Genomic DNA, 17587 nt, shown 5'->3' with positions numbered 1-17587 from the left:
ATAGACTTATGCTTTGCGTATGGCGCCCTCTGCTGCCACGGGTATAAGTACATTTGAATTGATGAGGGGAAGGAAGCCTAATACCAAAGTGGTGCCTGTCTGGCTGGGAAGGACGAGGGCGAGTGACTGTGTGGTGGAGGAGTTGAAAGTGACGCGTGACAGAAAGAGAGGTGAATGGGTCGAGAAGGTGAATTAGAAATTTGGTAGGCACAGTATGGTGGTGTCAGTAGGTGATTAGGTACGCATAAAGAAAGGGGTTGTGAAGAGGAAGCGTGATCTGTTGTATTCCGATCCTGTGCAGGTGGTGGAGGTGTTGAAGGGTTCGGTGAGGGTGTGTGGAGGACAAGTGTGCAATTTGTCAAGAGTGGTCTGCATTAAGTGTGGGTGATGATAGAATAGTGCTGCACTAAGTACCGTGGTTTGTAAGGTGCTGTGAGAGAAATTGTATATAGTACTGTGTATTGTGAAACGTGTAGTTCTAAAGGCTAATTAGAAGCAGCTGAGCACTGTGTTGTGTAAAGTGCTATGAGAGAATTGTATATAGTTACTGTGTATTGTGAAACGTGTAGTTGGAAATACTGTTATTGTTTGGGGAGGGAGATGTGTTATATTGTGTCCGTCTTAGGTGCTGGGTAATGTGCTCTGGTTATGGAATCTTTGGGTGGAACGCTGACACACATTCTAGTATGGAGTGTTGGAGGAAGGAAAGTGGAGATGGAAGAGATGGTTTCCACCTGTGCTGGGGGTTGCTTTGTCATAAGATCTTAATTAGGATCCCTGTTTACCCATCCTTGTGTGTAAAGGACTTCATTTCAGTATGATTGCCGTTATATGAAGCAGTGGAAAGGTAATAGCATGGAGTTTCTTTTATGGAAAAGAAAACCCTCACAAATGCTCTTTCACAAAAGAATTAAAAAAGCCCATACAAAAATGGCTTCCAGAGGCACTGTAAACTGAGGCAAAAAAGTAAGTCCTTTTCCTTTTTCCATGGTTGCTAATCTGGAGCTGCAGTGAAAAGGAGCCAATATAGATGGTAAACAGGAGTATGGTGAAGGGAGTGTTGTCGAATGTGGAAACAGAGAGTGATAACAGGGGAGGGAACAGCAGACAGCGTGGGGAGGTGAGCCTGCTGCTGTGTTGGCTTCAGCAAGGGGACTTAAAACACGCTTGATCAGTAGATCAACCTCTGCAAATGGAAGTTGTTATAAAATTATCAGTTATTTTGACTTTTTTTCCAGAAACGAAAGATAAGTTAACGTGATGATCCTTGAGTGGAAACCGTGCATGCTACAAAAATTAAAAGCTGTTACAACTTACACTAAGTTTCTAAAGCTTTTTCTGTTCTTTGTTTCAGGCATCTGTTTTGGAGAACCTGCGACTTGCTGTGCGCTCTCAGCTTGGATTTACCTCGATCAGGCTGCCTATCGCAGGCAGATCAAGTAACATTTGGAATCGGATTTTTAATTTTGCGCGATCCCGTCAGTCAGGATCCCTTGCATTGGTGTCAGCAGATGGAGAGGATGTGGTGGCTAGTCAGAGTGCGAATCGGGAACCAGAGAGGAACCATGCTCAACGTGGTCTCTTTTCGGCCGAATCTGATGACACAGATAATGAATTTGAGAGGAGAGATGCTGCTGGAGCTGTTGGTGGTGCGGCTGCCCCGTTGCCGCTGAAAGTGCCAATTGTTTCTGCAATAGAAGCAACAATAGCTGTTTGCGCGAGTTCTTCAGTTCAGAGTTCTAGCAACGGTACTGCTGAAATTGGAACAGAAATTCCAAGTGTAGCTGCGTCTGGTGTGAGCCCTGCACGCCACCAACTGACAAGTGCCCTGAGTCGAATGACTCAAGGATTACGATGGGTACGTTTCACTCTGGGAAGGTCAAGCTCTGTGAGCCAGTCCCAAAGTCCCCTCAGGCAGCGTGACAGTGTTGGAAGTCGAAGAGAAGATGACGACGATGTTGAGATGCTGATTCCAGTATCTGACGTAGCTTCGGATGTTGATGTGAATGACTGTACCAGACCTCTGCTTGATCTTGCCTCTGATCAAGCGCAAGTCCTAAGACAAACCTACAGTGCCACACACTATGGTGTGAGACCATGTAGTCGGGACGGCCCATGTGAGCACTGTGGTATAGTACACACTGCCCAAATACCAGATTCCTGTTTGGAAGTAACACTCAAAAATGAAACTAGTGACGATGAAGCTTTGTTACTGTGTTAGGTACAGCGGTAACATGGAAAACATGCAATGTTGTACACAAGATGGAGCAATACCCAGTTTTGTACTTAAGAAACACCAGAACTTGTTCTTAGCTTGAAAATAAGTCCTTTACTTGATCATCTGATAACATGTGTTGCCTGCATTCAGGGTTGAATAACCATTTTCTATACTGGTTACCTCCTTACGATTACAGTGAACACTTTTATGCGCAACATGATTGTGTATTCAGCAGGATCTCTACATCTGCAAGAAGAGGGCACTCCTTGAAGAGGCATTTTTCGACTTTTCCATTGATCAGGGTAAAGGAATAATGTCAAGGTTTAGTCTTGTTCATGTGTAACTCCTTATTTTGTATAATTTTAAAACCCGTTCGTAAACTAATGCGAAGCAGCAAGTCTTCACATTGGTTCACCTGCTTGGAGCATATGTTGAAACCGATGGCTACTGGCTCTGATCCATGGAAATTAGTTAGGGTTTCCAAGAACCTGAGAGCCTTACCTTCAGCCACAGATCAGTTAAAGTGCATTAGGATTACAAAAAGGGAAGATTCACCTCTATGACCGTGAGAAGCAATAGACCAAGCTGCTCAGCTTGCCTTGCAGGTACGACTGGCAATTTGCAGGCAGAGGTTGCTTGTCCTCAGGAGCCATTTCCAAGGCAACTATCAATGGCAGTTACTGTATCTTGTGGCTCATGCTTGTTGCACTGCCCGGGCCATGTGCTGACAGAATAGTATAGTGGACTGGCTGTAGGTGGAAAAACATTTGCAGACACCCACTGGTTATTGACCGTTCATCAGTCAGTAAAATCATGGGCTTAAAGTAAAATGAGTTCTTGTACAAATGCCCTTTCAATTTTTGATGGAAAGAAGTCACTCTGCAAATTTTCCAGTATTTCTTTAAATGAGATTGGCAAGCCATAATTAACAGAGACTGAAACTTGGAGGAAAAAAAAAGCTCAAAAAGGTAAAATATGTTTGAAGCATAAAGAAAGCCTAGACCCAATGCAACATATAATTTAGTGTTTGCAGTGTGTTAGCACGCTTCTATCAATCTGATGGCACCTCATTGGGCCTACGTCAGTCTTGGCAATCTGTGCACTCACACCTCAGTAAGTGGAACTGTGTTGTGAAAAGAGGGCTGGTCCCTGGCCTTCACCCTCAGTAAGGACAAGTGCCATTGGACTGGCTGGGCCTGCCCATGGCTGCTTATTTAGGCCTGGCTTTATAACGTGTTGTGGGGGTGGCATTAGTGCATGATTCATCCTGTTTTGGGCAAAGCTTAGAAAGTTCCTCTGTTTTTGTGTGCAGCCATCTTTTAGTACCTCTACTTCCCAGAATGTGCACAAGACAGGCACCCATGTACATTTTCCAAGCAATGTTCACAGAAGAAAGACTGCCAATTGTGCAGACGTATGTGCAATTAATGCTGACTGTAGTAAGACATTGGGCCTCATTACAAGCCTGCTGGTCTGGAAATAAGAGTGCCGGTAGCAGCGTGCAGGGGGCATTGCTCCAGTCAGGTCTGACCTGGGGCACCAGCCTCTGCAGTAATGGTTTTCAGGGAAGCACTGGCACTGTTGGCAACGGTGCTGGTGCTTCATAACGGTGCAGGTGCTTCAGTGTCCCCATTCCCGTGGAGTCCTATGGGGCTCAACGTGAATGGAGTCTTAATCTTTCCACTGCCTGACATCCCGGGTTGCCTGGACTTGTAATGTCCTGTGGTTTCTGGATAACAGGTGGCGGACCGGTGTTAGTTCAGTGGCAACCCACCGGTAGCACCCGTGGGTTACCGCCAAACTCTTAATGAGGCTCATTTTATTTCACACATTTAGCACTCGCAAGGTAGTGTCAAAAACGTGACCTACACGCTCTCACCAGTAGGCAAGATAATCACTGAACGTTAGTATTCGAAATTTGTTACTTCTGAACTCATGGCAGACTTGCTACAAATCTCATCAAGTTTTGCAGACGTTTGCCATTTAGAAAAAATCTCCTGTGCTTAATACTTTAAAGAAAGAACGTATCCTCTTGTGTTTTACAATATCCTAAGTATTACACGGAAAAGGATACAGCCATAGACATCACCATGAAAATAGAGTGGCTTTCCTCTAGATGGTTACATGCTCTACTGCCCAAAATCCCCAATTAATGGCAGTAATTATGCACTCAACTTAAAGAGATTATTCAATTGGTCATTTAGAGGTTTTGATGAACCACATGACCTACTTCTAGCTCTAAGCAGGTTTGTTAACAGGTTTATTGAAAACAAAAGAAGCTCCCAGGGCCCCATTACTCTTGAGCATATTGCCTTACTGTGTTTGTTTCCACAGAAACTCAAGACTTTGCACAATTGCAACAAAAAGAAATTTCCTTGTAGAATTATCAAATGTATTTTATTTTGGGGATTATGTGTTTACTGTTCATTGTATTTTATTTATTAACATTTTTGGTTTTCTTTGTGTTTGAGACATAGCACGTGCAGAGACCAGACAGACAAATGTATCATGAAAGGAATATTTCCTTTGAAAAAAAGATCCCCTTGTCAAGCCAACTTAAGTATTAACAGCCATGTGATCAGCATGGTGTAACCTATTGCGAACATTCTACTGAGACATTTACAGGATCGCCCCCTCCTCTTCTATACTTTTCATTGATAGTGGATGGGCGAATGTCTGTAATGAAGTTTTGTGCATCTAGGAGTTATTGAGTGTGGGCAGACTGAACAATAGAAACTATACGGTTTGTGCGAGAGCGACGGCGACTACATATGGCATCACCTTCTGCACTTTAATACATACTGTCTGCCAATCATTTACTGGTGACATATAAGGTTAAGTGACCTGTGTTTAACCATCATTAAGTAGCATTCCAACAAAAATGGACCATAGGTTTTGTTTCCCTCCGTAAGTCTGAAAAGGTCTCCATTTCAGAGTCATGAAATTATGTCTGAATCTCCCAGACCCGAACTGCGAAACATTTACATTTCCTTTTATTGGGTCATTCTGACTTCTACCGAGGAGACCCCTTTTATAACTGGAGACAACTGTAAGCAGGCAGGCAACTTAGCAATGCAAAGTATCTAGAGAAATGTTTTGACTTCTTTTCAATTGACCAAGGAAACGTTTCTTCAGCAATCATTCTTCTGAGAGCACAGATACCAGAAAATCCATATCATCTGTTCAAATTTATAATCTAAAGAGCCATGCTGGGGCCGTCAATGTTGCCTATAAACCTATTGGGGGCTCTGGTTGGAGAATCTTATCTTTCCATTCTGTGTATGGCACTGGTTTGAGGTTGATACAGACCAATAGCATGCAAAAGTCATTATCACTGCTTGGCTTTTCTTTAGCCTGTGTGAAGTGTGTTTTAGAATCAACGTTGACCAATGCCGCCTGGCCCCCTAAATAACCACCATCACAATTCTGTGTTTAGGCATGTAATAATTGGTTAGCATCACCTTAGAGACTGGTAACTTAATGAGTACACAACCGGATCTGGACTTTCTGTTCAAGTGGTTTTACTTCACAGCACTAGGCTAGTTGCTGTAGCACTTGTGCTCAGTCTTCGTTTGTCTTGTGAGACTTATGCTTTAGATATAAAGCAAGAAAGGATCATAGTCCAATTCTATCATCACCCACTTTTTACAAGCATCATTGGCCACTGTTTGTTTTCACCATTATCAGTGGAGCATTTAGCCTTTCATTTTCTCTGGGTGTGCACATGTTGTCTTTCGTCTTGTATTGATGTGTAGGTATTGTTTTTGTGGGGAAATCCCCCCCCCCTTTCACATTGGAGAAAGGTATGGCTATTGTCAGATTAACATACTTGCCAAAGACTTTGGCTATGCTATTGGCATAATACCTAGCAGTAGTTGTGATGAGGGGATACGTGTCAAGTAAAGAAAATTAATTCCCAAAATGCAACCCTGCCAGATGACACTCACATCAACACGTCCTCTCCAAATCCTTGCCAACTGGTTCTCTTCTCTAGTCCATGACCATTCCTACTTCACCTAGGCATAGAACAAAGTTGATGGATGACTTCCAACCATGCAATGTCCTAATGAGTACGAGGAAGAAGGAACTTTTGGTTTCCTTGCCACTGCTCTGTTGTATGATATATGATATGGCATTTATAACGCGCCTATACACAAGTGTTTCAAGGCGCGTATCAGGGTGTGGTCTCTGCATGGCTCAACTTGACACTGGTTTCCATGGTCAATCTCTCTAATGGCAACACCATCACTTTAGTGATGATTCTATAGATTAAAATGTGATCACTTTTGTTGTTTAGAAATGTACCTCCAAATTTTTCAGACTTGGTGAAATATGTCACACATTTTGGTAATAAACCCGCACAGTGTTCAATCTTTGGGGGACTGCAGTGTCCTTTGAAATATATTCTATATACATAAAAAGGCCTGCCACTTCATATTACCATTTATTTAGTGCCACAAAGCGAAGTTGACTTTGGCGAGATTCAAGCCTGTCACTGTGGTTTGTAAGCAGATTTCCACAGCACAAACATAATCAAATGAGCCATTTTGCAGTCTCTGGTTGAATCTCATCAGCCTTATGGAGCTATGGAATAATTTGCCTTTCATTCAAGTTAGTAAATAAGAGTGGGTCTTGTTAGGTACTTGTTGGTAAATGGGGGGAAAAAAAAGAAATGTATGGCTTTCGAGGCCATCATGCCATCTCTTTTCCTATGTGAATGGGTCGTGGCCCATTCACCAGGTATGAAAATACCTTCATAAAGGTGCATAAAATGCACACATCTTATGTCATGAAAGTCTCCAACAATAGCACTTGTGATGAAATGGGGGCAGATAGCAAGGCCAAACAATCCTCTTGGACTACAACTCCCATTAACCCTGCCCTGCATAGTCGAATCATGGATGTGGGACCATGGAAGTTCTAGTCCAAAACATATGGGTAGGCTTTAGGCCTTGGCAACCACGCCCATATTTGTACACTCAACTGCTATATGCATGTATGTGAGGGCTTGAACGTCTTGGGCTAACAGCCAGTAATGAGAAGATCCTTCTTATGAACGTAGCAAATCTATCCGTGGTTGCTGAGATAAGAGTGCCAGGCATTCAGGTCTGCCCCAGCCATGCATGAAAGTAGAACACATTCCAAGAGGAAATCGTATGCTTTTGCAAGGTTCTGTGTCCCAGGAATACAGACAGATATTCAAAATTCATTATTTACTGTTATGTTCTTAAAGGATGTTTTGCACCCTGAAAGTATCCAGTGTCATTGTTCAAAGTGAAGACATTTTGGATATCTCTCAACATATACGATAATATAGCATCTACCTAAACGTATTGGTGAACTGATAAAGAGGACTCCACGCCTATTCTTGAATGCAAGTAGATAGCTCTGCATGTATTGGTCATGTCTTATAAGGGGGGCCTGCTGCACAGACAACGGTTTGAAATCCTGCCAGGCTTAATTATGCCTTCATTTGACTGACATTGAAAATTGGGTACCACAAAAGTGGGAGGTAATAATGGAAATTGCCAACAGCTGTTACCATGTAATCGTCGGTATGCAGCACTATGCAAAACACCAAATATTACTTTTTCTTTTTTAAATGCAACATTAAGCATTTCAATTGGAAAGCACATTTATTTGTATCATTATTTCTGGTAGAAGAGATACTAAAAATCTGCTACTGTCCAAGAACCGTTTTTGATAGGTAGTCTCAGCCTATTTTTCATGTTACTGTTAATTGTTGTGGAAGTCTTAAAAATCAGTACAAAAACTGAGGCTGTTTCAGACTTGTAAATAGGGTACCCCTAAAACAAAAAAATGTATGAAACTTTTTTTTTTCATTTACTTTTTATCACTGCAGTTCTTCATTGATGCACATGTTTTCTTGAATTGTTATTCAAGGCAGAAAACCATGAACCCTTGGACATGTTTTGGGGCCAAGTGTATTACTAAAGATAAGGCCAGTTCTGAAGAAGGGATGCCTTCCAGGCCGTCTGCCGTTATCTTAAAGCAAGGGTTCTGCAACCTGCGGCTCTACAAACGTTTTGGACTATGACTCCCATGATCACTCACCATTGATTATACTGGCTAGTGCTGTTGGGAATTCTAGTCCATAAATCTGGAGTGCCAAAGGTTGCAGACCCCTGTATCAAAGGGAAGGCATTTTTGGTGGAAACTTGTTTGTACCCAAATGTGTTACCAAAATACAACTTGTCTTCTTCCAGATTTCCCTATGAACCTTAAAATAGCCCGGACTGCAGTGGTAGCCATATGGAGCATTGTTACTCTTGTTGAAATATGTGCTGCAGAGGATCACTTTCATTCTGCTGACATTTCTGTTTAGATATAGACTTTATGCCCGATGGCATTGCTGGCAGGTAGTCTTAGATACCTTTCTCCCAAATAAGTTGCCTTGCTCCTCATTGGCGGATGTTCGATAAGTATTGAAGCGACAACTCATGCTGGCCTGCCTGTGACTCATTGGTGTATGAGGCCCATCCCTTGAGACTAAACATTACCCCCACTGAGTACTTCTAAGCCTTGCTGGGGTGTGGCAGGTCACAAAAACCTTTAATAAAATAGAACACCCTTCATCTAGTTTAAGTGCTCTACTTTAGCCTCTCTGTTCCATAGATGCTTTGTAGGTCATGCCATCAGAATACAGTATTGGTTTATAAATGTTGACTTATGCAGCAATGATTTTTAATGTTCCGTTTACTCTGTATTAGTACAAACTTTCTGATTGGCCCTCGCTGGGTAAGACTTACCTGAAGTGCTCCATTCAGAGCGCCAAGTCCTGGAGTTCCGTCTGTTTCTAACCCAGCCAACCTGGAAAGGGCGAAGGGACTACTTGTAGACCCTTCTCCCATTCCATGGTGGCCATTTTGTTTATTTTTTTCAGTTTTTTTAATGGCCGCCATGGAAAGGGACAAGGGACTACGTGTAGTTCCTTCTCTCCGATCCATGGCAGACATATTTTTTCTCAAGTTGAGAAACGGTTTCAAGGCTTTTTCTTGACACGGGGAAAAAATACTATTTGTACCCTGTTGCAACGTGCCGGGTAGTAATAGCAATAGAACCCTCAGAGCGGGGCATTACAGGTTTGGTAATGCCTCCTGGGCTACGTTAAAGCCCTCCATCGCCCCAGGGCATTACCAGACCAGTAATGCCCCCCCCTCCTCAGGTTCTATTGCTTTAGTATTAAATGATGGTTCCATTCTCCTTGTGCAGTTATTTGATAGCAGCACAAACATTAATTATAGCTATTGGCACAGACATTAATTATCGTATTTGTTTTCCATCCCAGGGGTCCTGCTGGCATCTTTGCACACAGTGTTTGCTTCGGATGCGTTTTTTATTTGCTATGCTTTCCCCATACTCATGCTGACCAGTCTGTCTTGCTCCTCTGGGACCCAGCATCTTCCTTCCCTCCCTCCCTCCCTCCCTCCCTCCCTCCCTTCCTCCCTCTCTCGTTCAGGCAATTTTCAACATTGTTTTTTTCTTTTTTCAATAATGGTTTTCATGTTTGTACTGCATGCATATTCTGTATGGGATACAATCGTTAAAACGATTATCCAAATAAGACACTTGGCCCATAGCCAGGCCATAATGGCGTTCGTGCTTGTGTTTGCAGTAATGGTATTTTATTTCCTTTAGCCTTAATTCAAGACCCTCGCTTAGCTCTTGGATGTGGGCATTTAACTGCCATTAATGCCCACATCTAAGAACATTAAAGCTGACCTATGCTACTGTGCAATTTCTCAGGAGGTACTGATTTGTTGACAGTAGAGATCTTCCACGTTGGCCATCATTAACCTCGTTTCAGCAATATTTGCAGCTGACTTTGCAGCCTTTCTTTAGCCAGTAATCCAGAGCATCAGCCAGTTTCTATTGAGATGAAGTTCCGGTCTTTAAACCATCTAGTTCCCCTCTTTTTAAGGTCACTTACAACCATTGATTCTTGTCCATTGTTTGTTTGCATTGGAGGCCCAAGCTGTCTTGAAAGATTGCTCTCTCCCAGCTGCAAGACAAAGGACATGTGAGAGAAAGGCACTGCATATACTCTTGAGTTTCTCATATTCTGACGAGGGCCTAGGATTGTTTGCTCTCCTTGCAGATTGTGTTTTGATCTAGGCCCATACTATTGGCTGCCTTTTGCATCATGGTATTCTGATTTGCTCTTCAGCCCCGTCAGAGTTTCACATTCTTTCCTGCATAACAGGATTCTGGGTATTTGAGTTTCTTATTGGTGTTGAGCAACTTTCACTTATCTCGGTTCCTTTACAACAAGGGTTTGCAACCTTTGGCTCTCCATATGTGTTGAACTACAACTCCCATTAGCCATGCCTCTAGCCAGCACAGTCAATCGTGAGTTTGTGGGTCATAATGCAAAGAATCTGGAGAGACACAGTTTGAAGACACCTGCTTTACAGGTGTATGCTTGAATAAAAATTGCACTTGCTGACGAGTCTCACCAACCCCATGCGTGCACGTCAAGTGGGTTGAAGTATCTGTAGTTTTGGATGCATTAGAATTGGCTGGAATTTATCTAGGTTATGTGTCTTCAATCATATTCCGGGCCTTCTAATTCAGTTCTCTTTTTGGATGATATGTTCATGTTAAAAGGACAATTGAACATGTCGAGGCGTTGCCGAGCTTGCTCTCGCATGTCTTATGTCAAGTCATCGCAGTTGTTAAGGCTTTCATTTATTAGGACCGTTTGGCCAAATATTGCCACATGTGCCTATGTAGTGTCTTATTTCTTTGTTCAGTACTTTGGTTTTCTTAAATTTAGATTAAGATTATTTTCTCGGTGACCGACCAGATACAGCACCCTTTAATATTACAAAACGTTGCAGTGCACCTTCCCTTTTCCGTTTTGAGACAGCCTTTTTCGCTATGGTTTCCTTAGCTTCGGGCATTGGGATAAAGTGATTCTACATTTCTTGTGTAATTGCAAGCACCTGTCTTGCTACCCAGCTAAACTAACTTAGGGTATTGGCTTTTGTGCCATTTAACTTCTTCATTCATTTGACCAGGTGTTGGCTATTATGACTAGATCATTACATGTTTTGGGAGATTGCTCTCTCCCAGCTGCAAGACAAAGGACATGTGAGAGAAAGGCACTGCATATACTCTTGAGTTTCTCATATTCTGACGAGGGCCTAGGATTGTTTGCTCTCCTTGCAGATTGTGTTTTGATCTAGGCCCATACTATTGGCTGCCTTTTGCATCATGGTATTCTGATTTGCTCTTCAGCCCCGTCAGAGTTTCACATTCTTTCCTGCATAACAGGATTCTGGGTATTTGAGTTTCTTATTGGTGTTGAGCAACTTTCACTTATCTCGGTTCCTTTACAACAAGGGTTTGCAACCTTTGGCTCTCCATATGTGTTGAACTACAACTCCCATTAGCCATGCCTCTAGCCAGCACAGTCAATCGTGAGTTTGTGGGTCATAATGCAAAGAATCTGGAGAGACACAGTTTGAAGACACCTGCTTTACAGGTGTATGCTTGAATAAAAATTGCACTTGCTGACGAGTCTCACCAACCCCATGCGTGCACGTCAAGTGGGTTGAAGTATCTGTAGTTTTGGATGCATTAGAATTGGCTGGAATTTATCTAGGTTATGTGTCTTCAATCATATTCCGGGCCTTCTAATTCAGTTCTCTTTTTGGATGATATGTTCATGTTAAAAGGACAATTGAACATGTCGAGGCGTTGCCGAGCTTGCTCTCGCATGTCTTATGTCAAGTCATCGCAGTTGTTAAGGCTTTCATTTATTAGGACCGTTTGGCCAAATATTGCCACATGTGCCTATGTAGTGTCTTATTTCTTTGTTCAGTACTTTGGTTTTCTTAAATTTAGATTAAGATTATTTTCTCGGTGACCGACCAGATACAGCACCCTTTAATATTACAAAACGTTGCAGTGCACCTTCCCTTTTCCGTTTTGAGACAGCCTTTTTCGCTATGGTTTCCTTAGCTTCGGGCATTGGGATAAAGTGATTCTACATTTCTTGTGTAATTGCAAGCACCTGTCTTGCTACCCAGCTAAACTAACTTAGGGTATTGGCTTTTGTGCCATTTAACTTCTTCATTCATTTGACCAGGTGTTGGCTATTATGACTAGATCATTACATGTTTTTGACTTGTTAGTTGCTGGATGCAAACATCTAAAGCTGATTTAAATCATAGTGTTTGCACACAATTCACTTAATGGAAGATGGCCACAGTGAGCTACGTTTTTTAATGGCCATCATAACATCATAGGGCTCATGCATGACATTTACTCTTTGGTAGCATTCCAACAAAGAACTGTTTGAGTATCATTTGTGTGCGAATGATGGCTATAGTTGAGGATATCCACAGCGGATAACCATTGAGAACTATACAGAGTGCATTTGAAAGATGTATTTAGTAGGTTTTGCACTGCATACACATTTCACTCTTTGGGAAAGAAGCTACTTCACTTGAAATTAACAATCACAATTCTGTCACGAAGCATTTTCATTAACATAATAATGTACACGTGTGCCACTTGTCATTTTCACTAGCTTCTAATATTCTAGGATAATTGTTCCTTTTTCAGCCACCGTTAAAAGATCAAAGATTAATAGGCTTTGCCAGGGTTGGCTTATATAGAGTGAAAAGCCTTATTTTATTATTTGAATCTAGCAATGCAATTACGTGTAATGCAGTTTTAAAGGCTGAATCCTCCACTCAGTAGAACTCCATCCATTTGGCCATTTGCCTCAAGCCTGACTTTATGAAGTACCATAAAGCTCTGAAAAAGCAGTACTCCCTCCAAGCATTCAGACCAATATGGAGACTGTGTCCAGCGGTGGACTCTCAGACACTCATTCTCCTCTCCCTACTATTATGCAGGCACTTTCAAGTTGCCAACCGCAAGTGTGAGGGCTACATAAAAATTAACAACATTGAACAAAACATTTAAAACTGGCTCAGATCCGGCTTTACCAACCAATTTAAAAGGTTGGTTTTGTGGATTTGCCCTGAAACCTCTGGTGGTCATACAGTCCTAGAAAACACCTTTCAATGATTGAAGTGGAGCGTGGTGTTGGGCATCTCTGTACCAGAGAAATTCAAACGTCTCCAAAACCATTCTGAAAGTACAATTAATTCAGGAATGTGACGTTCACCTGCTCTCACACCTTCCTTTAACATGTTAGATTTCAAGTACTTTGATGTGAACTTAGACATGGCAGAGCCCCTTGTCTGTAAAATCAGAGCTCTCTCTGACATGCAGGATGCGGTCATGGGTCAAAAAAGCTGAGGACTTGTATTGAGTACTTAATGCTTTTATATCTTATACGTTTGTTTAACTGGTTGCGCGCTATGTATTTTGTGGACTTTTAATTTGTGTACTGTAATGTTACAGATATATTTTGTCACTGGGGAGCAGCGAGCCCCTTTCATCACTTTCGCTATATCATATGTAATTAGCACATTGTTATTATTCACCTAGACTACCTGGCATCTTAAGACTGAGATATTTATTTGCCCTGCTGCTGAAAGTTATCAGTCTGCTTTCTTATACATTCAAGTCCTCGTTTCATTGCCTATCGACTTTTTAGCTTTGTGTGTTTACTGATTGTAAGATGTTCTCTTCGTGTTTATGAATTCGCTTAACTGCCCTTTCATTTAAGAGGCTAATGTCTGTTCTAGGAATATAGCTCTAGTTTTTAAAATTTCTTTTTATGTACTTTTATCTTACAAAAGACTAAATTGCCCATTCCTTTCAGTGTTCATTTGTTCAATTGGTACAAAGATCCTAGCACCAAATAGACGTTCATTTTCCCCTCTGGGAGCAATAATGAGCGACAGAATATGTATTTTTCCTATGCATTACAATGTTATGTTTTTGTAATTTCTTAAATTTTTCTGCGAGACAAATTCCAGCTGTTATTGTCTTTACTGACTAATATTGGTTGTGTTCATTGGTACTTTAAACCCCTGTTCCAACAGGTGATCTGTTTATTTCTGTTGGTATATCGCCTGAAGTAGGCACTTAAAATGACATTAACAGCAGCACAGGAGGCTTAATGTATAAGGACCCATATATTTGCACTAAAATTGCCTCCCATGAAGTTAGTGCCCAAGCACTATCACTTTACTTACTATTACTCTCTAAATATTTTGATTTTTTTATATTTTCTTTAGCTGTTTCATTTTTTTGTTTTTGCTAGAAATTTGCTGTACAAATTCCCTATTTATTTACTGTATTTAATTTAAAACACTGCTTAGTTATTAGCTGGTTGTTTGAAAAGTATTTCTCATGCAATGCATTGCTCACATTTAGAAAAGAAAACAATTCCTTGCTAAACAAAAAAAAATACATTTTTCATGGTTCTAATTGTTATCTCGACTGAATTAAATTGTTGTGTGCCTGAAGAGTTCACATATCGAATACAAATGGAAACTGCAGTTTATTTATTCTTTGCTCTTTTGTTTTAGTAGGTTTAAACAATTAGTATGAAAACTGTATGTTGGTGTGTGTGTGTGTAAACTATGCTATTTATTAAACTGTGCATAATTTGCTGAATGTCCTTTTAAAGCATGTTTAAAATTGTGTGCATTTCTTTTGTGCTCTGCTGAGTGGCAGAACTGGCTCAAATGTTTTATTATGTATCTAAATTAAAAATGTTTTTTTAAAGTGTGAGTCATTCTTTCAGGTTGTATGATCAAAGTATGTTTCTTTTTCCAGCAGGCGGGATCTTCTATGTGTACTTTTCTTTCAGCCGCCCTATGTGTAATGCCAGATTCTCAAGTTGAATAATTGAGTTGCTCTTGGGTCAGCCTCCTTGCATTGCTGAATTCTGGTAATGGCACCACATTATGAACAGAACTAGAACCTGTGAGGGCATAGGAACATGCATGTCCTCCTGTAAGCTCCCGTCTGCTCGCAAGTACTTATTTGTATGAAGCTTGAATCTAGCAAATGACTGACTTCTTCACGAACTTCTTGCTAATGCGTTGAAGTACAGGTTCATTTCAAGGCATGTTTTTATGGCTTGCCCATTCATTGAGATATTGCTGAAAACCTAGCATAGGCTGCCCAATATCCTCTGGTAGATGCACCTTAAACCCCCCATTGTCTCTGTGATCGTGACCATAAGCCCCGCCCCCCACAGACTCCTTGCATTACTTGCAAATCACAGAAAAAGAAGTTGAAGCCTGCACCCAGACAAAGATGACAAGTGTGCAGTCTCTGTTGCTTACTGCTCTAGATTCAATACCGCAGTGCATTCTCTCCACTGTACCAGATTGGAAGCTTCTTGCATTCTCTGTGTTAAATTGTAAATGGTTTCTGCATTGTTCTCCCTCCAGTCCAGAGAGTATGCTATGGCAATTTATAAGGACAGCCTACACCACAAGTGTTTTTTTGGCACTAGCTTACTTTACAGATAAGATAACTTGGACATTGTTAACCGGATGTGCCCTCCCCACAGCCACAGGATATGATGTCCTTCTGGTGTTTCCTGTTGGATGGGTCTCTGCCATTGTACATAAATCTTCACCCATTCCTTCTCCATCATGGGTCTTCATGTTTGGGGCACTTCCCACTATAGCTAGTCAGTCCTTGAAACAGGTCCATATTTAGACTTGGCCAGCTCTTTTTCAATCACACACAGTTGTTAGTCTTTTGTTTTAAAAGGATTCTGGTGCAATGGCATCCTGTATGGCTGACCATTCCATACAGCTCAGCATGAAACGAGTGCCATTTAATTTCACAAGCAACTGTGACCAGATAAATCGGCAACAAACATGCAGGATCTCAATGACTGAGTAATGGAGTAAGAGGGCTGTTACACCCCTTTAGAAACGGGAGCAGGGCAGGCTCATTGACCACACATTTGACTTCACAGGGGGCTGACTGTGAGTCCTTGATGTTTGGAACCCCCAGTATTGTTCATCACACTTTAATACGCTTCAACTGAAAGAACTGTCCAATCTCGTCTGACTTTCTTTCCAACCTTGTGGGGGGAACAGGGTGTGATATCTTCAACGCCCACACTGTAACATTTGTTTCCATTGCCAACAGTGGACACCAAGTAACATCTGCTGTGCAAGTCAGCATTGAGATCTGGGATGCAAGATGGCAAACAAGGTCTGAGAATGGAAATCTTGCACAATATGTACCTCCAGCTGGCTATTTTTGCAAGGAATTTGACCAGCAGTGTGACTAGCTGAGTAGGCCCTTCCACTCCCACTTGAGTCACGAATAGCAAATGAACAAAGAGCTGTTTGACAATTGTCAGTTAGGCTTAGTGACTAGCCTCGTATATAGGAGCTATTTTACTCCTCGCTCATGAATCTGTCTCTCAATTGGGGGCAGCTATTTTATTCCTGTGGTTAAGCGTGACTGTTTACGCTTTTCCTCCTATTCACTAATCTCCTAGTTGAATTTCAAATTAGCCAGCAACATTCAGGCTTTGGTCCTCAGACCTAATTTAATTAACGTTTCTTCCCCTGTGGCTGCATGAGAAGAGTAACCTAATCTGTCAAGAGATGATGATAATCCACCCTGCCTCTCAATCGCTAAGGAGTACTATTATACTTTTGAAAAGCAAAGGTTGGACACTTTTGCGGAAACATCCATGTCATGCTCCTCTCCCACTGAATGCACCCTCTAGCTGTGGCCGGAAGTTCTTATTTCTAGGTCTAGGTCTACATGCTGCTATCCTCGTATGCATATTGGTGACCACTTTGCAGCATATAGATCTGTAGTGATGTATCTTCAGGTTCCACCATGAAACCATCCCACCACTTCATAAGGACTTTCCTCACTGACCTGTCTTTTTAGCTGTGCTGCCATCCTCCTACAGTATCCCGGCTCATCCTTTACTTGTCCCCGGCATAGAGATCTCCCAACTATAGTTATTCCTTTTTATATTTCTAAACCACAAACTCGTATTGATTGCCCTTGCTGTCCCTGGATCGCTTCCCACAACAGGATTTGAGTACTATTCACCCTGTGGAGTCAAATCGCCCCTCCCCCTGCCTGACTACTTCCTTCTCTTGGTCCTCTTGGTTTGCCATATAATAGCTGACCCCTAGCCTCTACATTCCAACAGTTTCATTGAATTTCACTCCTCTTTCCTTGATGATTGTGGCCAATGGATGGCACATCTGCACTGCGGACAGCAGATGACTGCTAGATAGTACCTATATCGACCCAGTACTTTGAGTCCTCCTTCTCCTCCTCCTCCTCCTCCTCCTCCTTCGTACGATAAACACATGGGCCTCATCACGGGTTTGCCATTAAACCTTAAATGCGGCGGTAATCCTATTACGCGGCATTTAAGGGTCAGCCAAATCACAGCCTTGGCGGGGGGGGGGGCGG

General features: G+C 41.9%; 1 protein-coding gene across 1 annotated transcript in view; it reads left to right on the top strand.

Moving 5' to 3' along the window:
* The window catches only part of LRP12 (LDL receptor related protein 12), a 277408-nt gene extending 262512 nt beyond the window's left edge, over positions 1–14896 (top strand). Inside the window, exon 7 of the mRNA XM_069621490.1 lies at positions 1355–14896. Within this exon, the coding sequence (XP_069477591.1) occupies positions 1355–2221 (867 nt within the window). The 3' untranslated portion in view covers positions 2222–14896. The remainder of the gene's footprint in view (positions 1–1354) is intronic.
* Positions 14897–17587: the final 2691 nt, after the last annotated feature.

This window comes from Ambystoma mexicanum, chromosome 5q, assembly GCF_040938575.1.
Source record: "Ambystoma mexicanum isolate Mex_15411 chromosome 5q, UKY_AmexF1_1, whole genome shotgun sequence".
NCBI lineage: Eukaryota > Metazoa > Chordata > Amphibia > Caudata > Ambystomatidae > Ambystoma > Ambystoma mexicanum.
Note: the sequence above shows the minus strand (reverse complement) of the source record. Positions and strands in the feature narration are given on the sequence as shown.